A 27,569-nucleotide genomic window follows, 5' to 3' on the forward strand; every position below is an offset into this window, starting at 1 on the left:
AAAATATGTTTTGTTTTGTTTTTTTTGGGGGGGGGGGTATATTTGATATACTTTCCTTTTGATATGGCATTTTTCCTGTTTCAGGGTCTTTAATGTACAATTGTTGCTGATATGCCAAAGCTGCATTTTGTTCACAACATTTCACCACATACTTGTGTGGTAAAGTAGTGTGCACCAAAGAAGTTAGGAGGTAGTAGGGGGAATATCCATTACAGTAATGTGCACCATAGCAGTGAGGAGGTAGTAGGGGGCAAGCAGGTTCTACAGGGCAAAGTGATGATGGGACCATACCATATAGGGGCAGGTGATGTCTGCCTTTTCTATCTCAGACTGCCCATGTTATATGGACTCAACACACACAGGAGGTAGTTGAGAGGCTGAGGAATCTTCCTCTTCTTCCTTCTTCCAGGAACAGAGTAGCTAAATGTCTGCAACTCCTGTTAATGCATCCTCTTCTTCCTAATCCGCTTCTGTTAATCTTGCCATAGCCCCACAAACTGGCAGTGAGGAGTCAGCAGAGTTATTTGATTACAACATCACTGATTTGCTGCAGGATGGTGATCTTGGTCATGAGCAAGCATTCCAACTTTTAGATATAGAGGATGAGGAAGATAGCACCAGAATCACAGAGGGAAAGGATATCTGCAGGGAGCAGCAGGAGGCAGTTATGTTTCAGCAGCAGAGCTTACTGAAAAGTGGGGGTGGCTGATAAGGTGACAGACCATCCATAGGTACCACCAATTATAGAGGAGAAAAGTTTTGAGGGGGAGGCAAAACAGCATTGTGGGAGAATTTTTGTCTAGGGACACGGGCAGCTTGCAGAGGACTAAAGGGAACATACTAATTCATCTGGCTGCACTGCACCACAGGTACCCGCCACTGCTATCCCCAGGGTTGGTCCACAAAGATCTGCAGCATGGGTCTTTTCTATGTATCTGCTTCCAACAGCACCATTGTCATCTGAAGCCTCTGCCTGCTGTGTATCAGTGGTGCAAAAGTAGCAGACCTTGGGGTACCACAAGCATGAGGAAACACAACTGCACCACAGAGTTCATTGGGAGCAGGATCTCAGGGAGACAAGTTGACAGCAGAAGGCCTGTACTTCTGCTCATTGTTCCTCACTTTTCCGCATCTCCCCTGCTTGTGCAACATTCTCTTGTTGCATCTTCTGCAATATCTGTAGCTTTTAGTGACTAGGAAGAAAGTCTTACTGGAGGTTTCAAAGGCTTAAGATACACTACATCAGGAGGGAAAGAGGGTAATGCTAATGAGAGTCAAGTGAAGGCTTGGCAAAACAAATGGCTTTACACCTGCTTATATTCCAGCTTGTGGAATCAGACATGCTCTACAACTTTATGGTTTGTACTACACCAGAGTGGCATGTACCCAGCTGTCATTATTTTGTAGAAGGCCATCCCTACCTTCTATTAGCATAAGGTTTTGAATGTGTCAATGTTACTGAAGGATGCTGTTAGAGGCATTGTACACAAAACCTTGGATATGTGGTCCAGTAAGTATGGGCAGGGACAATACATATACTTTACAGCGCACTGAGTCAATCTTCTGGTGGCTGGGAAGGATGCAGGATGGGTTACACTGCTGAAGCTAGTAGTACCACCATGTTTTGTTCAATGGTTACAGTGCAGTCACTTGTAATCTTCACCACCCTCATCTTCTGGCTCCTTAGAACCAGCAGTCCCACCCAAGCACCCCAGGCTAAATGCTGCCATGTTACCCTGTAGCTCATCTGCCTGTGGGACAGGAGCTACACTGGGTTTGAGCTTCTGTCAGCTCTCCAGGTGCAGGCCAGGATGTGGCTGACCCCACACCATATTTAGCCAGGCAAAATCATGTGTGATAACAGCGCTAATTTGCTGGCTACCCTTTACCACACATGTACCTTGCCTGGCACATATCCTCAACCTGGGGGTGCAGCAGTTAGTTATGAAGCACACTGGATTTCAGTAGGTCTTTAGTTTGCCAGGACAGAAGGATTTGTGGTCACTTTAGGTAGTCAACCTGGCAATTGCCTGCCATCAATGAATACCTGTGTGAAACTGATTCAAAGACATGCTCTGGCTCATCATTCAGGATGCAATTTAGTATCTTGGGAAGACTCAACCAAAGTGTTGACAAGATGAGAATTAGTGATACAATGCCTCTTGCATTTGAGGCAGATCATTAAAAGGAAGAGGAAGACCTTTTGTTGTTTCATGGTCAGATGGATCCATCTCGGTGAGGCAGAGGTAGCAGGAGGCAGAGGTAGCAGGAGGCAGAGGAAAGCACAAGGAGGAGACGAGTTGGGATGCTGGTGGTAAGAAACATTCTGCCAACATTTTGCTCCTCCCTAGTAGTTGTACCTGGGTGGGTCAAGATAGTTGAGGATGTTATTGTTCTCAGCAACACTGAGAATGTGGTGTCCTCTGCTGCAAGCAATTTGTGGCAATTGGGGTCTTTAATGCTCAAATTCCTGTGCAAAGATCCCAGAATTTGGGTAATCCAAAAGAGGGACCATTGTTGGATTGCTATCCTATTAAATCCTTGATGCAATAAAATAGTTAGTCTACTGCCACCATCCCAGGGGGAAAAACCCAAAATGCAGCATTTGAAGAGGTGCTTAATAAGAAACCAAATTTGTTGATGGTGGCAGGACCCCCTTGGATGAACAAAGTGCCCCTGATCCTCAGATTCCTGAAAGGAAGAACAGCGGCAGTAGTGCTGTCTCTGTGCTGCTTTTCAGAGTTCTTCAAACCACAGCAGCCAGGTCTTGCTGAAGACAACACTCACAGGTAGCATCCGAACTGCATCATTTCTGGCTACATCAGGTCCAGGGATGATGCAGACCCTTTCAGATGTGAGAACCCCTGAATTGTGTTCAGAGAATGCAGAGTATGTGCTGGATCTTCGGATTTGTCCTTCAGCAACTGTGCTGTCTGAAAAGGTCATAGCACAACAGCAGGTTTGTATGAAGAGGTACTTTATATCAGTATCTTCCCTGACCTTAAGGTCAATGTCATTAGAATGAACCAGCATTGGATTACCAATGACTACAAAACCAATGCTGCTGATGCTACAGACTACCATTTTAATTGTTATCCCCCCCCCCAAAAAAAAAAAAATTACACCTGCCAACATTGCTAGCTGCTGTCGCCTCTCCTGGCCTATCCTGCACTGTAAAGGTGCCACACAATGTTGCTGCAGCTGGACCTCAGCTGCCAAGTTTTTTTTTCTGTAGGGTAAATCCTGCTTTGTGTCAAGTCTTTGTCCTGTCTCAGTGCTTGGGCTCTGTAAAGGTCCCACCAACGCAACATTTCCTGGACCTCAGCTGCCAAATTTCTAATGTTTTCTGTAGGGAAAATCCTGCATTGCACCTTGAAGTGTGTGGTCTGTTCTGGGGATCATCAAAAATATCTGTGGCTATTTTCTCTCAGATAATACACTCTAGTACTTATTTTAAGATAAAACAGCCTTGTCTCCCCTTTTTATATTGCAGCCTAAGCAGGCTGTTTATATATTGTCCATTCACTAAACAATATTTTTTGCTATTGTCTCAGATAATACACTCTAATTTATATTCAAGATAAAACCTGTCTTGTCTCTTTCTATGTACTGCTTATTTAACTGCTCATGTCTTTACATTTGCAAATTACTATTAAATGTGTACCAGAAGTCCATATTTTGAATATGTGGGGAATAATTGGGAATGTGGGTTTGTGGTTTTGAAATGTTTTTGTGCTCTCCGATTTTACATTTTAATATATTTTGAAAACAATGCAGTTTAGTTCTGAAAAAAAAAGAAGCTCACAAATAATAATATTATATTGTTGTGCTACTGGCAATATTATACAAAGTTGAGAGCTTTAGTTTTATTTTTTAAATTGTTTAATCTGCTGTGGTTGCTACTCCACCAGTCAGATCATGCCTATTACTGCTTGATAATAAAAATCAGGGATCGTAGCCAAAACTACCTAAAAAGGCCTTTGTTGAAATGTATCAGACTGGGGTTCTGCTGCTATATTTAAGGAACACTAAATGTAGTAGGTAAACAAATTAATTACATATCCAAAATACTGTGTGCATTACATTGTCCTTTAAAATTGGACTGTTCTGTTACACCACATACAGCCTAAAGTCATCTCCTAAGCATGCAGTTTAAATATTGGTGCTTTTTCAACTGAAGGTCGAAGTCACATTTAAAGGACCCTCTCTCCACTGTACAGTATTGAAAATAAATTTTTTTTTGCTTGTTAAATGTCTCCCATCCATGGCAGTGATCAGCATTCCATGCCGTTTTTTGACAATAGCTTGCCTATTAGCTTGAAAATAGCTAGAATTTAGTATCAATATTCATCCCCCCTCTTTTACCCATAGACTAAGTTCTGGTTTTGCAAAGTTTCAACATGATTCTGTAAACACCCCATGAATTAAATGTAGACCGATTCGCCCATCCCTAATAATGATATACATTTAATTATGATATATATGATTTAATGATATATATTTAATTATCCCACAGAATGAAATATAAAATCTGATTGATCACATCAATTAAGTTCTTTTTGTGGAGAGATTTTCTCCAGTTTTTATAAATATATCCTTTTAATTTTCCCTTACATTGGATTGTCAGCTCTATAAAGGGAAAACCAACAGCCTCTAAACAAACCATAATTTTTTTTGTGATAGATACCTTCCCTTGTTCTGAATAAAGTGTTTGTTTTACAGTGTACTTTCTCAAACTGAGTATTAAATGGGATGGTAGGTTATTCATTATACTCTCATAAGTGGGAAAGCTAGCACATCTGGTACCTGGGGCCCATCATTTTTGTTTACAGCTTCCCCCCTCCCCCCCAAAAAAAATGGTGTGAAGAAATAGAAGCATGCTCTGTGCACTGTGGTGTATTGTGGGTGTGGTCAAATTGTGGTAACAGTGGGAGGGACTTAAAATGGTATAGTTAACTAAAACCTCCCTATACTCAACACACATCCTTTTACCCAAAAAATCTGCTAAGTGAAAGACTAACAGGCACGCACAACCCTCAGCACATTGATTTTAATACAATAAAACTTCCATTACATATAATTTTCTACACACAGATGACCTTATAGTAGAACTTTAAGAGTAATATATTAGGTCAGGAATATGAAATGCAAAACACAGTGAGGGGAATTTATCAAAACTGGAGCAGACAGAATCTGGAGCAGCTGTGCATGATATCCAATCAGTTTCTCTTGTCAGCTTGTTCAGTTAAGCTTTGAAAATGAAAGCTAGAAGCTGATTAGTTGCCATGCACAGGTGCCTATAGTGCAGGGGTCAAGAGTGCGTAACACACAAGCCCTTTTACAGAGTATGGGTATACAAAAATACCCCCTCTTCCCAGTAAAAATCAACCCCCAGGCCCATATCCTCCACAGTAGAGATCTCCCTAATAACATAAATACCCCTTTCCAGCCTACCCCTTCAGTACAGACCTTCACAACACAAACCCCTCAGTACAGCACAACCCCCCCCCAGTACAAACCCTTCAGTAAAGATTTCCCTCTCAGCACAGACTGATCCCCCCTACCCCAAAACAGACCCCCAAGTACAGATGGACCTCCAAGCACAAACATCTCAGTACAGATTCCACCCCCCCCAATCCTGACCACAGACCGACCCCTCCAGAACAGACTGACCCCCCCCCCAGTAAAGATAACTCAGCACAGACTAACTAATCATTGACCCCCCAGCACAGACACCTGAGTAAAAATGGACCTCCTAACACAAACCACTCAGTACAGACTCCCTCCCAATACAGACTCCTTCCCAGCACAGACTAAACCCCCCCCTCACAGATCATACTTCTAATTCCCCCTCTCTTCCCCCCAGTACAGACCCCTTAATAGTAGAGACCCCTCCTTCCCCCAGTACAGATCCCTCAGCAGTAGAAACTCCCCCTTCCCCCCAGTACAGACACCTCAGTAGTAGAAACCATTCCTTCCTCCTGGTAAAGTCCTATCAGCACAGACAATCCCTTGAGTACAGACCTCTTAGTATAGACTCCCCTCATCCCCCCCAGTACAGGCCCCTCAGTATAGACATCCCTCATCCCCACCCCCTAGTATGGACCCCCCCAGTAGCAGAATAAGCCTTCCAGTAGAGATCCCTCAATAAAGAAAACACCCCCTCCACAATACAGAACCTCTCAGTATAGGCACCTCTTATTCCTTGCACCCATACAGAATCCTTGGTACAGATCATCTCCCCCCATCCTCCCCAATTCACCAGATGACTAGCTGCAGCTGATCAATGTACAGCACACAGCTGCAATATAGCAAAACAGGTGCAATGTGCACCATGCTCCTGTATGTAGCCACGTTCCTCCCGGCTGTCCTTTCACTTCTCTTGTGGCAACTGTCCGCAGTTTGCATATGTGCTGTGTATAGTGATCTCTTCACACACACAAGCAAAATGCTGGTTCTTACTAGCAGTATGATTGTGGGGCTGCTGGTCCAGTACCAACTCACACACTAGCATCCCCAGTGAGCGTCCACCCACAGCAGACCCCCCTTAGTATGCCACTGACTCATTTACCACATAGTTTTCATTTTATTCTTTAAAGCGGTTTTTCAAACAAATCTTTTGGAAAAAATCCAGTTTAATGAATTTTAATGCACAAAAACACAGTATAATATATTACATTTTTTGCAAAATATAAAAGATAATGTTACACTGAGTAAATAGATACCAAAAATATCACACTTTAAAATTGCGTACGCCCGTGGAATATAACAGAGTATGTAAAAAGGAAATTAAGGCTACAAAAATGTACTACGAACAACAGGTTGCAAAAGATAGCAGGACAAATCCCCAAAAATTGTTCAAATATATTAATAGTAAACAGGTCAGGTCCAAGCATGTAGGCCCTTTAATAAATAATCTAGAGTGGGTGCCTGGGGACAAAGAGAAGACACATTTATTAAATACCTTCTTCAGCTCTGTGTATACAAAGGAGCATGGGCATGGGATTGACAGCTCCAGATGATCCACATTGGCTCACAATTGACATGATCCAGAAATATTTAGACAGAATAAAGGTGAATAAAGCAACTGGACCGGATGGCATAAACCCATGGGCCCTTAAAGAGACATTGTTTTTAATTTTTAAGAACTCTTTATTGACTGGCATAGTACCACTGGATTGGCATAAGGCCAATGTGGTGCCTATATTTAAAAAGGGATCAAAATCTTTGCCAAGTACTTTTAGACCTGTTAGTTTAACTTATCTTGTTGGGAAGACACTGGAGAGTTTAATAAAAGACCACACAGATGAGTTCTTGCTTGAAAAAAATATTTTAAGCAACAGACATCATGGATTCATGAAAGACAGAAGTCAAACAAATCTGATTTCTTTTTATGAGGAGGTGAGCAAAACCTTGGACAGAGGGGTGGTGGTGGACGTGGTATACTTGGATTTTGCAAAAGCGTTTGACACAGCTCCCCACAAACGGCTAATGTGTAAGGTAAAGTATACGGGCTTGGAAAAATCTGTATGTAAATGGATAGAAAATTTGCTAAAAGATTGTATTCCAAGAGTAGAGGTTAATGATTCATACTCTGAATGGTCTAGGGTTGTCAGTGGTGTACCCCAAGGTTCAGTGTTGGGACCCTTACTTTTTAATATATTTATAAACGATATAGGGTCTGAGATTAAAAATACCATTTCAGTCTTTTTCAGTCCTTACAGGATGTCTCCAACTTACAAGCTGACTTCAATGCACTGTTTAATTGGGCAACTATGTGGCAAATGAGGTTAAATGTTGATAAATGTAAGGTTATGCACTTGGGGGTTAAGAATATGCATGCATCATACATACTAGGGGGAGTACAACTGGGGGAATCAAAGGTGGAGAAGGATCTGGGAGATCTGGTAGATCACAAGCTTAATAATGGCATGCAATGCCAAGCTGCGGTTTCTAAAGCTAGCAAAATCCTCTCTTGTATTAAAAGAGGTATAGACTCCAGAGAGAGAGAGATATAATTTTACCCCTGTACAAATCATTAGTAACACCTCATCTGGAATATGCAGTTCAGTTTTGGGCACCAATTCACAAAAAGGAATATTGGGGAACTGGAGAAAGTACAGAGAAGGGCAACCAAACTGATAAGACGCATGGAGGAGCTCAGCTATGAGGAAAGATTAAAGGAATTTAATTTATTCTCTCTTGAGAAGAGGATATTAAGGGGGATATGATCAACATGTATAAATACATCAGTGGTTCATATAGTGAACTCGGTGTAGAGCTATTCACCCTGAGGTCATCACAGAGGACAAGGGGGCACTCTTTACGTCTGAAGAAAAAGAGATTTAATCTCCAAATACAGAACAGTTTCTTCACAGTAAGAGCTATGAAAATGTGGGATAGACTCCCTCAAGAGTTGGTTCTGGCCAGCTGAGTAGATTGCTTTAAAAAAGGCCTGGATTCTTTTTTGGATACACAGAATATAACTGGATACTAACACTGATAGGTAAAGTTGATCCAGGGAATATCCGATTACCTCTCGGGGGATCAGGGAGGATTTTTTCTCCACTTTAGGAGCAAATTGGATAATACTTTGCCTTCCTATGGATCAACTGTGGGTATAGGATTCTAACTTTTTTTTTTAATGGTTGGACTTTTATCTTTTTTCAGCCAGACTATGTATCCGTATGGAATGGTGCCAAACTACGGTACCTACAAATCTCCAATGCAATGATTGCTCTCCCTCTGATGTTTGTGGCAATACCTCAAAAGTGTGGTGCGATCACCATTTACATATGTCTGCAGGACCAACGGATATGTTCACCTCTGTGCATGAGCACGGGGAGACAGGGCCTCTTTTTTTTTTCAAACTTTTATTATTTATTTTATTTAAAAACAAAGCATATTTTACACTGCCTTTTTAATCAACTTTATTGCTATCACAAGGGATATACAACATCCTTTGTGATATAATGACAGGTCCTTTTTATGGAGAGATCTGGGGTCTGTTAGACTCCAGATCTCTCCTCTTGCTTCCAATGCAGCCCATTAGACACAGATTAGTCTGACTGAGTGCTTCAGTTCATATGATCTCCCTCCCAGCTATGTACTCCCACATAACACAGACTTGCAATGCATCATAATTGTTCATGGCGCATGCACGTCACTTACAAACGCATGCAAGACACAGCTATCTGGCGTCTGCATATAGGGGAACATGCAGACACCAGTAGTGGTTTCAAATCCACATCCAGTACTGTTCTGTCCTTATATCACACTGTCATGCCCCCTTTCAGCATTTCAGTGAAGGCCCATGCATATATCTCCTCAGCACAGCCTGTCACTCAAAAGAAAAAAGTGAGGGTCATCCCTATTTATTTACAGGTGTCAGCTTTAGTCTATTCAGAAGAGCAGGGAGGATTGCAGGAGACAGGGAGTGCTTCAACTTGCCATGCTAAGCCCAGCTGATTAGTACTGGTGATCTTTACTACATTTATTGAGTTTTTTGTACTGTTTTTGGTTTTCCAGGTTTACAACCACTTTAGGCTTGACTTTTTGGGGTTGATTTACTAAAACTGGAGAGTGCAAAATCTGGTGCAGCTATGAATGGTAGCCAATCAATTTCTAACTTTGGCTTGTTCAATTAATCTTTGACAAAAAAACCTGGAAGCTGATTGGTTTCTATGCAGAGCTGCACAGATTTTGCACTCTCCAGTTTTAGTAAATGAACCCCATTGTCTCATACTTTTATACTGTATATCCTCCTATGGTGTTAAAGCTAAATTCCACACAAAACAAATATTTTCTAAATACAAGAAGTTTATGTAATTGTAGTTGAATCTTGGAATCCTTTGTGTATTTACTACACATATCTGCAGTAATTCAGCATGAAACAACTTTTGTTCATTTCCAGTGTACAGGAGCCTCCTGTAATAAAGACCAGTCACTGCTGTGCTCTCTGCTTGCAGGGTGACTGGTCTTGTATCAGCCCCCCTCCTATAATTTTCTGCAGACAGCCTCTAGTGAGTGGAACTGCTGGACCCCACCCGCAACTTTGCTGCCTGCAGAAACTATGTGCTGCAAAGTGATGATTTTACTGCTACCTTTATCTGGTTTTGCAAAGGTGTTTGGTGCACATGAAGTGAATTTATATCCTTTGTGGCTATTGAAGGATATATTTAAATTAAATGTTTTGTGTCCAGAGTTTAGCTTTAACAATTATATATGGATAAGAGTGATTTTTAACAATAATGATTAACTAGTATTAAGCAATCTTTACCATACAAGGTGTTAAAAATGGGAAATACAGAAGTAGTTATATGCATGGGTCAATGACATGAATTTGTCAGCTGTATATGCGGTGTATAGATCAGTGACCTAAATTATTCCCCTTTTCTGTGCCAACCAAGGCAATAATTAAACAGTGCTGCCAGCACACAGTCCTGCTTCCTCACTGCTTTTATGGATACTGGAGGAAACGAGGATGCAGATTTTCCATTACTGTCACTGATTCTATAGTATGTACATAGTGACAAGAATCATTTGAGGGACCTAGCACAAATTCTGACTCATTCTGTCTCTAGATGGCACACCACTGCTTTCATATACCATTTTTATGCATGTGAAAAGGAAACATACAATTTTCCATATAGAAAATACTAAACATGTATTATGTATTTACAGATTGAGATTGTTTTTTGCAGTTAAAGGCCATGATATAAGGGGATCTGTCAGGACCAAAATATGGGCGATCCCTTTGCAAATTTGTTTTTGAAAGTGCAATCTCCAAGGCTTTTAGCTCTATTTTTCCTTTACTATTTGGCGAGTCAGTAACTCAAAATCAGGTGTCCTGACACTTCAAGAAGTGAATAAGCAATCGGAAAGCTTTTACCTTCAAACAGGCCAGCAATAGTAGCTCCCATGTTGCTATCCTTTCAGGGTCCTTTAATATTAGGAAGACTCCACCTTTGCACAAAAAGCTAGAAGACATTGACATGTTTATTTTAAGCCATCATGGAGGGTCCTGTGGAGTGAGCAGCATTAGAGTTACCCTCTCTCCCTTGTCTGGAAGCATCTTTCTCTACTCTGACTACGCTGCATTGAAATTAGTTGGTTTTGAGTTCCTCCACCTTGCACATCAGTTTAGCTGTTTATGCTGTTTTATTAAAATATAGCTTAAAACTATAATTTATTATTTTAATTTAAAATATTATAGGGAATATGGCCATCATGATTGCTTACACAGGGAAAAGCAAGAAACAACTGTTATGCAGACAGGTGAATAATTAGGAACATTTTAGATACATAATTTGAAAAATAGATAAATAAATAGATAGATACATGTACAGACAGCTACATACAGATATCAGCAGAATTAGCTCAGATTGGAAATCCCATCCCTCTGTTAGTTTTCTGATTCTCTCCCCTTGAGAGCTGATAAAGACAGAATTTCAATGGGATTTCCAGGAAGCTGCAGCTTCAAGTTGTAACCCTTTTGTGATCATTTTCTGTATGCATCATTGGCCTGGGCTATAGACTGCAACCAAATGTATATTTCACAATTCACATAATAATAAAAAAAGCTGGTAACATTTTCATGCTGAGTTGACTTTTCACTGCAAAGAGCTGTATTTTAAAAAGGAATTTTTACACTCACAAGTAAAAAGTAGTTCAATAAATGACATTAATTTCTATTAGCAATAACTGATTTTAAGATTAGGGGACTGGAATTTTAACTCCTGAAAGCAGAGACTTGAAACCATCGCTGGTAATAAACTTGGTACCCAGTACAATACTCTTTCAACTGTATGTCAGTTTATTTCCAATGGCCCTGCCCCTAGCTGCCTTCCTTCAAATACATAGCTGTGTCAGTTCTTCCCCACTGTAGAGCTCCTCTGCTGCGTCTGTACTGTAAAGTGAAAACCTCCTTTATACACATAATGCTATCACAGCATCTTCATCCCACTCTCTGCACTGGCAAAAGCAGATTGTAAGCTGAATTTCCCTCTCTATTTCCTGTGACTCTAATCAGGGGCTACAGGGAAGATGCTGCAGCTGTCCCCTCCCAGCACAAAACACAAGAAATATTATCTGTAATGAGAGCCAAAGGGAAAGGAGAATGAGAAAATAAATAAAGAAAAGAGAGAGTCAAGATAATAAAGGAGCTGGGCATAGGGAGACACTGAAAGGTGAGGTTGATATGTCTACGCTCTGCCACATGACATTTACAAAGGTAAAAAGTTGAAAATGATTGGAAGGTGAACTAGCCAAAACCAACAAAATACTGTATATGCCACTGATAATTCTTGGTCTTGGTTTAGAATATCTGTTCTATTTAGTAATACTGTATATTAGATGTACATGTCAGTTTGGTGTAATATCAATGCATGTTCATTTTATTTTTAACCTCTTCCCATCTCTTAGGCCGTTTATAAATTGCAGCAGGGTGAAGTGGTTATACCAGTATCATGATTGCAACTACAGTCATGAACTAGGTATGTTTTTTTCAGCAGCTGATTCTCTTTTATGTAAACGTAATCCCAGCAGCTATACAGCCGCTGGATTACTTTTACAGGCAGCAGAAGGGGGTTCCCGCTGATCCGTCTGATCGGGGAGCCTGATCCGGTTCCTGGGACACAGTGAGAGGAATTGATGTTGTCCCTCTTACTGTGTGATGTCAGAAACCAGAAGCGATGAGGATTTTGGAAACAGCCATTACTGGCTTGTGAAAGCATCAAATCATATCAATCACAGTTTGTTCAGATGCTTTTAAAAAAAAATTAAAGGCACGGTGTTAAAAAGAAATTTTTAAATAAAATAAATAATAAAATTTATAAAAAAATTTAGTGCCCTCATCCTTCTGGTGCAAACGCATGCTTTGAGTCCTGCAGCGAATGTCGGAGTGAGAGCAATAATTCTAGCAGTAGATCTCCTGTGTAACTAAAATGGTAAGTTGTAAAGGCTTTTAAACAGTTGCCTATGGAGATTTTTAGGTACCATAGTTTGGCACTATTACACAGGTGTACACAATTTTAACCACTTCAAGTCTGGACACTTTCACCCCCTTCCAGTCCAGGCCAATTTTCAGCTTCCAGCACTATCACACTTTGAATGACAATTGCTCTTTCATGCAATACTGTACCCATATGAAATTCTTATAATTTTTTGAGTCAGACAGAGATTTCTTTTGGTGGTATTTGATCACCACTGGGTTTTTTATTTTTTGTTATATAAATGAAAAAGTACCTTAAAATGTAAAAAAAAAAATCATTTTCTGCTTAGGTTTTGTTATAAAATTTTGCAAATAATCAACTTTCTTCATAAATTTAGGCCAACATTTATTCAGCTACATTTTTTGAGGCAAAAATAATCCAAAATTATAATATAATCATGTGGCCATGTTAGGTCAATTATATCACTAGCATCTCCGCTCCTTTGTTACACGTGGCTGTGGGTTTGAGCGTTTCTCTGGCCACAGTGATTGGGCCAGTGGCCTGTTTTCATGTGATGGCTTCCTGTGGATTTAGCCAGAACCTTAGCTCATCACTATTGCAGCACCCTCTAGTGTGCTACTAGAATAGTGTAGTGAGGTTGGGTTATAGCAGGTGAGCTGGATGACTCAACAGGTTGTGCCTCTATCGCCTCCTCCTTACTCTGGAGGACCATAGAACCTTCCAGAAGTTGGTAAGCAGGAAGGGGTGGTAACCTGATCTACATGTTCATGGCAGTCTGGACAATCCCAGATTTGGAGGCACTGGTAGAGTTGTGGACTGGCCAATAAATATGGGAGAGTCAGGCTGATAGAAGAGTTGGTGGAAAATGGAGTGCTGAGGAGACTGTGAGTGCCAGGGAGGAGTCCCCCAAGTCTGGGGGGGGCGGCCTCCAGGCTGGGCTTGGTCTGGCCTGGGAGGATACATTCAGCAGTAAGGCATGAATGGGATCGAGACCCGGAGCAGCAGAGAGCATAGAGGACAGTGTGAGTACAGCAGCACTTTCCGGGATCTACAAAGGGAAACACTACCACACATAGCAAGCTTTCTAAGGACACTGCTGGGTTCAATCCTTTATCCCTGTCCTGGGAGATCTTCTGAGAAGCCAGGAGGGCTGGTGCTGTTTGCAGGCTGTGGAGCTGGGAGCAGAGATCCCTGCATGCAGCCACGAGAAGTTAAGCTGATTTTTAAGGGTGTAATACAAATTCTGGCTGCAATAACTAAAAGCAAGGCATGTACACGCACACAATCAACATGTAGTCATGCAGGTACCTTTTAATTAGCATTTAAACCATTACATATTCTACATATGTGAAAGGCCATCTACCATATGAACACCTGCCCTGGCATATCATAGCATTCACCCGGCACTCCAAGAAATAACAGAATCCAACTGCACTGTCAAAACCTTCACTTTTATTATCACACGACTCACTGTATATCTTATAGTCATCACAATCTGCATAATAACACGCATCAATAATAATGTGAGCATTACAGCATGAAATAGACACTTCATTTGACAGTGTCACAGCATAGAATTAATATATTATCAAAGCTATGTTAGGAGCTGGAATGAACAAATCCCATTGGAACCATACTGCCAGGGGGTCACGGGGAAGCCGTAGGCGCGACCAATTGATGAGCCCATATCGCATTGTCAAAAATCCCAGCGTCAGAGCATCCTCTGGCCACTAGGAGGGATTCCTCTTGGTCTTGCCTGGACCTCTGGCTTTTAAACCATTTTTCTGGAAGCTGTCCAATAGTGAGCGGGCGCAACACCCACCATAGGAGGCGCTAGCAGAAGGGTTTTGCGAGGATAACAGAGTCACTTTCAACCACCATATTTGCTATCTGAAAATCACACTTTTGCTTCTTATCTACCCTAAACTTCTACTCATCTACCCCAAAAGTAAGGTTTTCTAACTTCTCAAGCAAGTAGACCTCTTTAAACAGGTTTTTATCTTCTAATGTGACATACTAGATGTCATAAACACGTTAAATTTCCATAAACAAGTTTTTATCTTGCTCTCAGCAGAATATCTTGTGACTCTGTTCCTTGGCCTAGAAAAATGACACATCAATCACCTCTCATACCCCTGGCATTTGGGCAACAATGCTTTATTGTAAAAATTAGCCAAGAAACAAAGGGTCCAAGGCCAACACATTTCATAGGCATTACAGTGGGGCTGCTAGTTCCCCGCCCATAAAGGGAAGCTACTACTGATCCTCAATGGCTGATGGCTTTCAGAAAAAGAACGGTCCATGATCTGCTTTGTACATAGGTGCTGCCCTTCCATCGATTCAAGCCAAACTGGGCATCCCATAATCCCTATTTCCTTATCCAAGTTGATTTCCCCTAATAAAACAACAAAACCAAGCCCATGAACTGATCATTGTCTTTGGATGCATGTTTGTGTGAGAAATACTTGCATGGCTGTGGGGGAGAAGTTTACCCACTCCACAGCAGTCCTCACAAGGGTAGCACTACACTATTATGTATAGTGTTGTTCTATTTGGTAGCATTACAGTTGTTATATTTTGTTACTAGAGCAGCATCAGTGACCTACAGGGATAGTTGCTTGCTAACCAGTTGCTAGAAGCCCAGTTTGCTGTGGCAACCTATGCACCATTCAACCTGGTCCAGTTTTGGGCAACAAAAGGTTGCAGTCACTCTTTGACAATAAATGCAACTGCAGTAACACAGACAAGGGGGAGTAGCTCCTGTCAGATGATTTTAGAAGGTCTCTTCCACATGTTATAGGGTTGTATAAGGAAAAAGAGAAGTGAGGTGAGAAGCTGAGTGGTTAGAGCTGCTCTCACACAATGGTAGTGGCATTCTGGTCTGGGTCAATTGAGGGCAGTGGAAAGGCACCATTTATGTTGTGACAGCTGTAAATTGGTTGAAGATGAATCCTCAGTGTGCTTCACCTGTTTGTTGATGAAAAGCAAGCATAAGGTTTATGTCACACTGGCAATTTTATAGCAGTGATTTGTATCAGCTAAATAATTACTGTCTTTTGTATCTATGTGTATCATTTAGCAATGTGTTGCTTAGTTTGTCAACATTTAAGCTCTGTTCACATCTGGGAATTTTGTTTCCTAGGAAGAATTGCCGTGATTCTGCCCATGATCCCAAAATGCTGTGCAAAAATGAAAAATCACACCATGGGTGTTCAGGGGCCATTCTTTTCAATGTTACCGAACACGTGGTGCAATGCTGCTGTAATAAATTGCTCTGCATATCACGCAAACAACATTGCTGTAGCTGCACTAGCTACTCATGTTATCTTGTGCAGCTGCTGATGAACAGGGCACTCCAGCAATTTGTAGCTGCATAGATAAGCACTGCAGTCAACAAGAGCAATAATGAGCTCATTCACAAAATCCACATAAACACAATGCAGTCTGAGAGGGTTGCACAAATGCCACAACCATGATGCCTTGCTTCGCGGCCATGGCAAATTTAATTTTGCTTGTCAAGTTTGATGGGCAAGACTCACCAATTGAAAACAATTGAACTGGTTGTGGCATTTTAGTTCCATGGAAAATTCCTGTTTGGCAACAAAAAAACACATTAATTTAGGAGTGTCTCCTGTACACTACTCGAAGCTACTGCTCTAGAGTTCCCAAAAAAGCAACTACCATGGATCACTTTTCAGAAGGGCCATAGAGACTGCCGCCTATGCAAACACAACTAAATTTTGTAGCATGCTGCGAATCGCCAGAGAAAACAAGATTTGTACAGTAACTACTACATGATCCTCAATGTGGCGAGTACCTATAGTAATAGAAAAAGCACTATTAAAGCTGAAGTAATTGTTCACACCACAAAAATGCACTCCATATCCATTCTGGATGCATTTCTGCATCCGTGTTTTTAATGCGTTTTTGATGTGTTCCTTTTTATTTTCACTTTTGATGCATTTCTAGATGCATTCCAGTTGCCTTTTTTCTTCTTTCTTACTGGGGTCTGGTGCATTTGTTATGCGTTATGGTGTACTTATTTTTATATGTTTTACCACATTCCAGTACTGTCCAGTGCAGGAAAAATGTAGCATGTTCTACTTTTTTTTTCTGGAACTGGATCACCCTAGAACTGACCGCACTGGTGTGCACTATGCCATTGAAAACCATATAACCTACTTTCCATGGGTTTTTGATGCAACAAAAAAAAAAATGTACTGAACTGAATGTGGTGTGAACCGGCTCTAAAAAATGATTTGTGCTTGTGTTATCTCCCCTTATTCTTTACACCTTTACATTTTATTTACCAAAAGAGTCATGACAAGTTGTACCCCATGTTTTTCAAAGACAGCTGTTCAAATACGTACAACTTAAAGTTGTAGTGACTTCAAGGTAGTTCATGAACTACTTTGGTACAACTTTTATGCAACTTGAGTGCCATAGACTGAAATGTAAACCCTCAAATGTCGTATGAAAGTTGCACCTGAATGTTATACATGCAACAGTTGTCCATTATCATTAATGAAAGTCAAAGTCATATCCAATTTGCACCCATCCAAAGTTGCATCAAAGTTGCACTGCAAAGAAGTACGACTTTGAAATAGTACAAGTGTGAATGGAACCTAAAGCAACTTAAAAGATATAGGATATCTGTTTAAAAACATGTAAACATAAAAAGTAAATACAACTGAAGCCTCACCTTAATATGACAATAATAATATCCTTATTTTCCATCTATTTTTCATTAAATTGTTGCTTACTGTGTTTTCTGCCTCCTTGTAATTTCCTCTGCAACCTCCCGAAATTTTCCTTTTCCCCCCTCACTTCCGTTTGTTTGGACTGTTGCAGTAATGCGCATTGCTCTATGAACACCAAGTCCAATGTTCATAGTTCCTAGTCCATCTTGGGTGTGAACAAGTGAGAGTGGCCACCTTCCTACATATAGCCATGGTTAATTAATTTACCACCCTCTAACAGAAATATGGATCACAGTAGGCTGAACAAATTAGAAGGTACTTTTTGAAGTTAAGAATACATACGTGAAAATATTTTTTTTTAAACCAGAGTTTGGTGTCCCCTTAAAGAGATACCAAACTCTGGAACTATGCTCAAAAAAAGGCAGGCAGAGGGCAAAGAACTAGTAACCAGTATTGCCTGTGGTCTTCTTGCAGCTGATGTTTCCCCATCACTGACTTACAATGCCCTGCTCTGCTTTGTATCTCTGCATGGAATAAGCCATCTTGGTAGAGGCAGGGTTTTGCTTCCTTAGTATCAGAGCTTACAGCAAAGAGAACAGTGAGCAGTACAATAGTGACATCACTAAATTTTACTGCGAATCCCACCAGACTATAACAGTCAAAATCATCAGGGTATTAGATCTCACTCTGCAGATGTAAAGCTTTGAGGCTGTAGGCAAATGGGTGCCTGGAAAAACCCACATACCAAGAAGTTGTATTCTTCGTAGTAATTTAAGAAAAATGGTTCATTTTTCAGGGTGCAGTTGAGGCACTATTGTTTCTTGATGTTTTTTATAGCAAATCTTCACTTTTTTAGTTCATGTCTGCTTTTTTTTATCCTTCTTTAAAGTATTCAGTACTAAGTGTGAAGGCAAAAAAAATGTACAATTCTGTACAAAAGTGTACAATTGTTTTCTATGTGCCCTTGCGGTAACTGGCATTGCTCCACTACGGGAAAATGCCAACAACTGCAGTATGTGTGAACAAGCTGTAAGTGTTAGCTGGATCTGGGCTTTGATTTATCTAAAGTCCACTTAAAACTACACGCCCATCGAAGGCTATGCTGCCCAAAGGGTGACAATTCTGCCTGCAGAATTTCAATAAAGAACAAACAGCTCTGTCATCCTGTTAAAAAAAGGCAGGGTCAACAGATAATGTAACTATGTCACAAGGAACAAGAATTCTGCTCCAGATGCTCCAGATACTCATCCTTCATCTACTTGGGCCTGGGTGCCAGCTCCCATCACAGCTTGTCCTTGCTACACATATCATACATAAAGTACAGGAAAAGAGCTGCACTCCAGACTTCCTCATGCGCTGCCAGTACCCCTATAGTGTAAGAGTTGCAGCAAGCATCCAACCATGATCCAAACAGTGTAAAAACATATAATAACAACTGATGCTGCACTACTCAAAAATTAACCTCAACAGAAATGATAACCCCACAAAGCATTAAATGCAATCAAAAGTGAAAATCACACATAAAATGTGAGTAAAATATAATAAATAAATAAATATTCATTAATAAATGATTAAATGCAGTAACCTAAAAATAGTAATGACCAATATACATAAGTGAAATCATAAACATTGTGAATAAATATAAATAAAGATATATATACAGTATATACATATTGTAAAATAAGTGAATGAATAAAGTGCAAAGTCCCATTCAGTGTATAAGTCTTCAATAAACTGTGAATCAACCAGTGACCACTGCAAAAATCCTCCAGCAGCTAGCGTGCATGATCACTTCCAGCCATGACCCACAAAGGGTCACACACGCTGCAAATAAATATGCTCAGTGATGGTATCCTTGCATGTCCCCTTGATACTGTGTCAGGGAAATCCTGTAAATGGATGAAGCACCAACTGTGGCAAGGTCATGAATGCTCCAAATAAATGCAGCCAGTAGTAATACCTCGGATGTCCCCTCTGTGATGCACCAAATAGACTCCTCTCACATGGGGAACACCATGTCTCCGGGTTCTCCTGCTCTCTCTCCTCTTACTGACGTAAAGCTTCTGGGAGCCCAGGACGATCTCGCGATCTCCCAACCCTTCCACTTTCGGTCGGTGATCAGAGGCAGGGATGCGCAGCCGCCACCTTGTGGCTGGCGAGTGTCAGAAATCCGTGATGTGGCCGGAGTAATGCTGAAGAGCAGCCATGCTGTGATTCTTGTTACCGCTTGTATACTTTAATCAGTCACTCATTCACAGACAATCCAACCAAGCAACTCAACAAGAGCCTATTTGTGGAGGCTCCATAAATATATGAGTGGCAACAAGTTTGGAGTACATTTTTTTTTTCTATACTAATGTGCCAGACTGCATCATGTGGAGGCTCCATAAATATGAGTGCCAACAATATACTCCATACTTGTATGGAGTACGATTTTGTTTTCTGTACAATTGGTGCCTGACTGGATCATGTGAAGGCTCCATAAATATATGAGTGCCAACAATATACTCCATACTCATATAGAGTAAGTTTTTGTTTCCTGTACTAATGTGCCTGACTGGATCATATATGTAGTATTTTATTTTACTTACCTGTCTAGTTTAAGGTGAGTACTGCAATAATGACTCAATACATGCTCACTAGAAATAAAAATACTTTTGATAATAACCAGCTGTTTGTTGTTGTCAGGTAAGACTGAGAAGACTATCTGCTATAGGTGACTACACTTGTCGCATTGCTTTTACATTACTGCAGATTATCTACTGAAATTCACATCAACTTGACTGTATAGTCTTCTACTAGCAACTAGCCCGGGATAACCAATACAGTTTGAAATATTAATCAGGCTTCCTCTGCCTTTTCTATCCAGCTACCCCATGGCTGATTTTATTTTTAATTCAAACCATGCTAAGGCATACTAAAAATAAGGAGTGTTCACTGTCAGGACAGAAAAAAAACACATTTTACATCTGCATAAAGCAAAAGAATAACAATGCTATCGAATGCCATAGAACGTTTAAATATTTTTCTTTGGTGGCATTTAGATTATTTTTTTTGTAACTGTGCCATGCTGGTGCCCAACAGACTAGAATAACTGCATTTTCTAGAGGGTGTAAATGAAGGATGAGTAAATTCAAAAGGCTAAATGTTATAAGAAAATGTATTAAAACTATGTGTTAATGTGGACCTCAATTTTTTGATACAATGTTAAATCTACTTAAAACCCTTCTGGTGCTCTCCTACCTAAATTGATAAAAAAAGGGTTCCTGTAATACCTAACATTGAGCTACTGTGGGGTTTATTTTTTCTTTGTGGTTGGTTATCTATAGGAATAGAGACTACTCCCATTGATGTGTTTCCTTTAATCATCCAATCATGTACAAACAGAAATACTACTTTTAAAAAAATTCTCTTTCACAGTTGGGAACTCAAAATAACCAAAGCTGTATTTATTTATTTCAGGTACTTATATAGCGCCGTCAATTTACACAGTGCTTTACATATATATTGTACATTCACATCAGTCCCTAACTCTCAAGGTGCGTAGATTTCTAAAGTCCCTAACTTACATTCATATATACTAGACAGGATCCAGTTAACCTACCAGCATGTCTTTATTCTTTATTTTGCTTCAGTTTTTAGGTTGGATTGCAGCAGACGGAGGGTGTAGTTTTAATGTAGACCGAGTGTATATAAGAATCTGCTTTAAGTATTTTACAAAACTGAACATTTTACATTTATGTGCAAGTGAGGGCAATGCATTAAATATGTACAAAGTACATAGGAACCAATCAACATTTGTCACAGTAAAATGAAGCTGGATTGTTTGTAATTTACAGGTCTCATTTAAATAATTCTGATTGAAAAATGACAGCTTAGTTCAGACTGGTTGCTATGGGCACAACTTACACAATTTTCTTTTCACAGTATCTTTAAAACAGGCCTGATATTCTGTGTTCGCAGCCATATTAGGTGTAATTTTCCTATATTGCAGTTTCTTATAGGAAGTCAGCTGTGTGCAGGAAATCACACTCTCCCTGTCATAATGTTATGTGGAATAAATTGCTGTGAAAATATAAATTAATTATTGTTATATATAGTGTTTAGGTTGACAGGCCACATGGACTGATGTAAAAAAAATCCAAAAACATAAAATTGAGACATGGAATAAATCTTTGCAGTACTCCAGAATTATTCAGCTGTAAACATACCTTATCTGTGCATTCGTTCAAAATAAGATGGCCTTGATGGGTAAAAGGTAGTACATTTTTATTTTCCAAGATTTGCAAATATCTGTATTTCTTTTGAGCATTTGCTTGAACCATGAACACATGAGATTGAAACATGATATGATGCATGCACTTAGAAAAAACAGAAGAGCCACCTATACAGCATTGCCTCTGAGCTTTTTTGTAATCATAAAATCTCTACAAGGAATAGAAATGATGTAGGATTTTAATAGAAAATATATATATACATTTTCTTGGTAACACAATTAGGGACTTGGAAGTTATTATTTTAACACTCAAAATAACATGGCTTATATTTCAAAGCCTTTCAGTATTAATTATATATATTTTGGGGAGTGTGTTTTTCATGACCTTCTAAAAAAATTACTCCAGTTTCATCACTGATAATAATGAATTACTTAAAGCTGAACTCCAAGCAAGCGGTTAAATACACGGTTGAATTACATACATTATATGTGTAAAGTTTTACTTGCTAAAGGATTTTTTTTCTCTCCGTTCATTACTGAGATGTACACAGCCGTGCTCATTCAAAAGTAATGAAAAATACATCCATTTTGCTCACGAGCTGCAACTAGGCTGCTTACAACAAAGATCCCCTTCAATGAGAACCAGGAAAGTCACTTAAAGCAAAAAAATGAAACAGAAGCACCAAGCCAAAAGGGTGAAGAATCCAAAATACTTTAATGGTTCTTTAGCAACATCACACAAAACAGCCAACGCATTTCAGGGGCTCTCAACAACAGTGTCCTTCGGGATGTTTGAGAGGCATGCTTGTAGAAGGGATCAAAATTGCTCCCATTACTCTAAAATACCAGAAAAACCAGCTTGGCTATGAAAAAAATGTTAGTTGTTTTTGGGAAGCTAATAGTCCTGCCTACGCAATTGGACTGGACAGTAAAGTAGGCATGCAGAACACTTGACTCCAATAATGCCCCTCCCAATTCTAGTTTCTATTCTGAAATTTATTTTACAGGAAATTACAGGAGGTTGATATCATGACATGTTCTGGTAATAACACTAGATGTGTTTAAAAATAGATGTGATGATTTTTAACCAATACATAACTGCACCCATTGATGTTATTTTTAAATCTCCATAGATTTAAAGCAATTGTAAACCTTTGCTTTCTTTTTCGCAAAAATACCAAACATGTTATACTTACCTACTCTATGTAGTGGTTTTGCACAGAGCAGCTTTGATTATCCTCTTCTCAGGTCCCCCCGCTGGCGCTCCCCCCTCCCCTGATGAGTGCCCACCATAGGAAGCCACTTCCTATGGTAGTCACTCATGTGAGCTCACTCCTGAGCAAGGCTATTTGCATCTATTCAGGCATACAGCCCGGCTCGGTCCCGTCCCCCCACTCACTGCTCACAAGTTTTGATTGACAGCAGCAGGAGTCAATGGCTCCCACTGCTCTCAGCCAAGCTTGTGAGTAGAGGGAGCCATTTAGAGGTGAGTATTTAAGAGGGCTGTGGGGGGAGCTGCATATAAAAGGTTTTTTTTACCTTAAAACAGAGTATACATTATTGTAAAATATTTTACCTTTACAGCCAATTTAAATGTAACAGTTTGGTGGACCTGGGTAATGTACTGTATTATATATATTGCCCAGGTAGCAGAGCTTTAACTGATTCTTGTTTACTTGTTCTTTTTTTTTTGCAGCTGTGCCATGTGTGTCATCATTGTGTCTGTTTGGCATTTCTTCCACCAAAGTGTTGGTGACCACACCTTTTATGACTGATTCTTCCATGGCCTTCAAATTTACATATGCATTTATCATCTTCACCAAGCATGCAGTAAAAAGTTGAATGAGATAAAAAGGCTTTTCAAGATAGCTGGTGTAATGCTTTCTTTATGATTCAATGTCACATGCAGGGAAAATTGTACATCCTGCAGCCTATTCTGAAAAACTTCTAGAGATGTGGATAAACATGAAAAGAAGGTGTATTATAACTAATCTTTATGCTCATCTGATTGAATAAATATTACCTTCATGGTTTATTTTATAAGCTTAGTAAATTACTTCCAGTTGCCAAAGTTAAATTTGAATAAACTGAATATTTAGGATAATATCTTTTCATATATTTTTCCTTCCAGAACTTTTATGCTGCTTTCTGCCCATGAAAAGAACAGCAAAACATCATGGCCTCGGCACCATAAATTGTCATACAGACCGTCTGAGGGTAGGAGTGTGGAGACTGCTTTGAAAGAAGACCTATCTTGGCTTACAAAACCTCACCATGGATATGCCAAAGCTTACAATTATGGTGTGCACGTTTATACTTCTTAATACTTGGACATGTTGGTCCAAACCAAAGGGTTCCCCACATATGAATTCTGTGAGGATAGATGGAGACCTCATTCTGGGTGGTCTTTTCCCTGTACATGGAAGGGGAAGTGATGGCAGAGCCTGTGGAGAACTTAAGAAGGAGAAAGGAATACACCGCTTAGAAGCAATGTTGTATGCTCTTGATCGTATCAATGCTGATCCCGACCTCCTGCCCAATATCACATTAGGTGCTAGAATTTTGGACACCTGCTCCCGAGACACACATGCTCTCGAGCAGTCCCTAAGCTTTGTCCAGCCACTTATCGATAAGGACCGAGCAGAAGTGCGATGTCTCAGTGGTGGGAATCCTATTATTGCTCAGCCTGAGAGGGTAGTGGGAGTGATTGGAGCATCTTCAAGTTCAGTCTCCATTATGGTGGCCAATATATTGAGACTCTTCAAGGTGAGTACACTTTCATTTTTTAAACAGTAACATTTTGCCATTACATTATTTATATTTTATAGAAACTGACAAATGATTATTCTAGAAGCAATTTTTATTTTTCATTGAACTCTGCTTTCCTGCATGCAAACTGTCCTCATTTCTTTACCTGTTCAATTGGGGTTGTACAGGCAAAATATTTAACACTCTCTGGAGCTTTATAAATGTTAACAATATGGCTAAACATGTACTGTATGTGTTACAGACTAGTGTCTATATGTACACACATTTCTTATACAGTCCTCTACACCTTCAGTAGCCATTCTCAACCTTAATGTTTCTCCAGAAGCTGCTAGGCATCTCTTGAACAGTCAGCAATGGTAGATTGAGCTCCTGTCTTATGATTCCTGCATACTTCTGGCACCAACACTATTCTAGAGAGACGTAAAACAAAATAAACAAAGGGCTGAAGATACCTAAAAATTAATAATTTACATCTGGTGGCAAATAGAATAAAATAGTTCATATGCCAATAGTTCAAATGCAAAATAGTTCATATGCAAATAGAATAAAATAGTTCATATGCCATTGTTACAATGGGAAGCATAGTGAGAGAAACAAAAATGTTTATTGGTTGCTATAGGTAGCACAATGCGAGAAAGAAAAAGAGAATGCAAATAAGAGAATGCTGACTGTTTGCTATGAACAAAACTGTAAGAGCAAATAAAATGGCTACTTTCAGGTAACTAACAAATGACAACAATGATCTTTTACCTGTCTGTAGTAAGGACATTATTCTGACAAACCATCAATCGAATATGTCATTCTTCCCTCTAACCATCAAAGTAAGGGGACATTAATCTGGCCACTAATGTAAGGGCACACTTTCCACTGCCCACTAAAGTAAAGGGGCATATTTTCACAAATCAGAAGTGTAAACATATTTATTCACTGACCATCCATGTTAAGGGACACTATGATTTTCACTATCTTTGTTTGGCCATTATTATTATAACTTCACCACTTGGTGCTAAAATAATGTTCTTGTATAGAGCTTGGGGTGTTAAAAATGATCCATCTTGTATTTAATATTATTATGTCCATAACTGGTCATGCTAATGTACCATGATCTGAAGATACAATAACATTTAGCAGGGGTTCTCCCCCTGGGACTAAAAGAATATTTTGTGCTACGAAGGAAGCCAGTTGGTTCTATCATTGCCCCTGTGTGCTCCATTTTTTTCTTAGGTGCACATCCCCTGCCTCTCAGATCAGGAATAATCACCAGCACCTGCTTTGCGAGACATGATATGCAGACATTCGCTTGTTACATTCCAGACCTTTACTGCTACTTATTTCTTCAAGGTTAACATAACACTCAGTGGGCTGCTAAAATAAAACCAATTGACAGGCAGTACGTATATCTAACAGGGTGACTGGTTCATGTTACCCTAATCCTCCACTTCTACTTTTTCTTCAAAGTGACAGTCCTGAAACTTTTTCTTAACAACTGGCTTTTTTTCCACTTCTCAGACTTTGAGGAGAGAAGACTAACATACTTTTTTGAGATTTTTAGGTGCACTATATAATGTCACTGCTATGTCAACCTACCACATACCTTCTCCTCCTATGAGATTTATTATTTCTGTGCTGCAGTATACTTAAAATGTCACTGGAGAACACAAGAAACATGCAGCTTCTGCTTGTGTTTAGTTAAGAGCTGCCCTTCAACCATTTACTGCCATTTCAGACAGTTGTGAAAAGCTTATGCCTTCCTTGTTTGTACTGCTTGTGCTTAGTTGCAATGCAGCTCAGTGTGAACAAGCCAACATTTCTACTGCTTTGGGCCTATGATGACAGTTCTGAAAGTACAATGAAAACAGGCAGAGGTTAAATTTGGAAACAGCTGGAAATCTATAAATATATTAAGAGAAGTTGTGCAGTTTAAAAAAAGTCATGTGCCAAAAATTTGTGCAAAATGCCAAGCTTAGCAGCTAGTGAGTGCAGCAACTGAATGGGTAAAACAAGAAGTAGTGATGAGTTCAGACTCGCTGTCAACATATCCTGCATGTTCAAGGTTCACGCACCCAGCAAAATAATGTGGAACTTTACCATAGTATGTCAGCTAGCATAGAAGGGGCAACAAGCGGCCTTTTAAATAAACCAGTCCCCTCATTATAAGACAGTGAGGTTATAGCAGCCTGTGCCGACAATGTGCTTTAACTGTGATAGACAAAGCATAGGGCTTTCTGCTGATAAAGAGTGTAGGGAAAGATCTGTGTTGATTCTGCAGGCATTGGCAGATCTGGTAAAGTAGATGTAGATGGAAAATGAAGAGGTGGGGAAGATTTGGTATTTCAATTTTTCATCCTTCATTACATATTAATGCTGTTAATGACGTGCAGCTTCTTTACATCCTGTCTGTATGCACTACAGTGATAACAAGCTGCATGTGTGTGCTTTCCCCAAGGCATATTTCCCAAATATTGCTGGCTGCAATGTTTTTTTTTTTTTATGTAAAGTGGACCTTGGTTTCAACAGTGGAATATGCTTGGGCAATGTAATATGCCTGGCCGTGGTTTCAATAGTAAATTATGCCTGGGAAATGTGTATCAGCACAGTCCCTTATAGGTTCCTTTGGGAGAGCATGCAACGGTGATTTACAGACAGAACACTGTGGAAGAGAGGAGCAAATCAATGTCACCTTATAACATAAAGTGCCTAAACAGGGACCTTTATATCAAGATCACCAGCTGTTATTTTCATGAAACGTAGGAAAATATGGGTTTTCCTAGTGATAATAATTTTAAGCATGTTAAAGCCTATATTATTATTATTATACAGTATTTATAAAGCGCCAATAGTTCGCTCAGTGCTTTACATTACAAAGGGGGACAGAACATGTGACAGAACAACAACAATACAATGCAAAACATGAGGGGATCGAGGGCCCTG

The 27,569-nt window shown here is 39.8% G+C and overlaps 1 protein-coding gene across 2 annotated transcripts in view; it reads left to right on the forward strand.

The window, feature by feature from the left end:
• The window catches only part of GRM4 (glutamate metabotropic receptor 4), a 258,686-nt gene that overhangs the window by 5,862 nt on the left and 225,255 nt on the right, over nt 1-27,569 (forward strand). For both annotated transcript variants that reach the window (XM_089673587.1, XM_089673588.1), the window contains exon 2: nt 24,001-24,635. In XM_089673587.1, coding sequence (XP_089529713.1) covers nt 24,144-24,635 — 492 coding nt within the window. In that variant the 5' untranslated portion in view covers nt 24,001-24,143. The remainder of the gene's footprint in view (nt 1-24,000; nt 24,636-27,569) is intronic.

Source organism: Staurois parvus, unplaced genomic scaffold (assembly GCF_062004578.1).
Source record: "Staurois parvus isolate SC_StPar_1 unplaced genomic scaffold, SC_StPar_1.0 ptg000142l, whole genome shotgun sequence".
In the NCBI taxonomy this organism is placed as follows: domain Eukaryota; kingdom Metazoa; phylum Chordata; class Amphibia; order Anura; family Ranidae; genus Staurois; species Staurois parvus.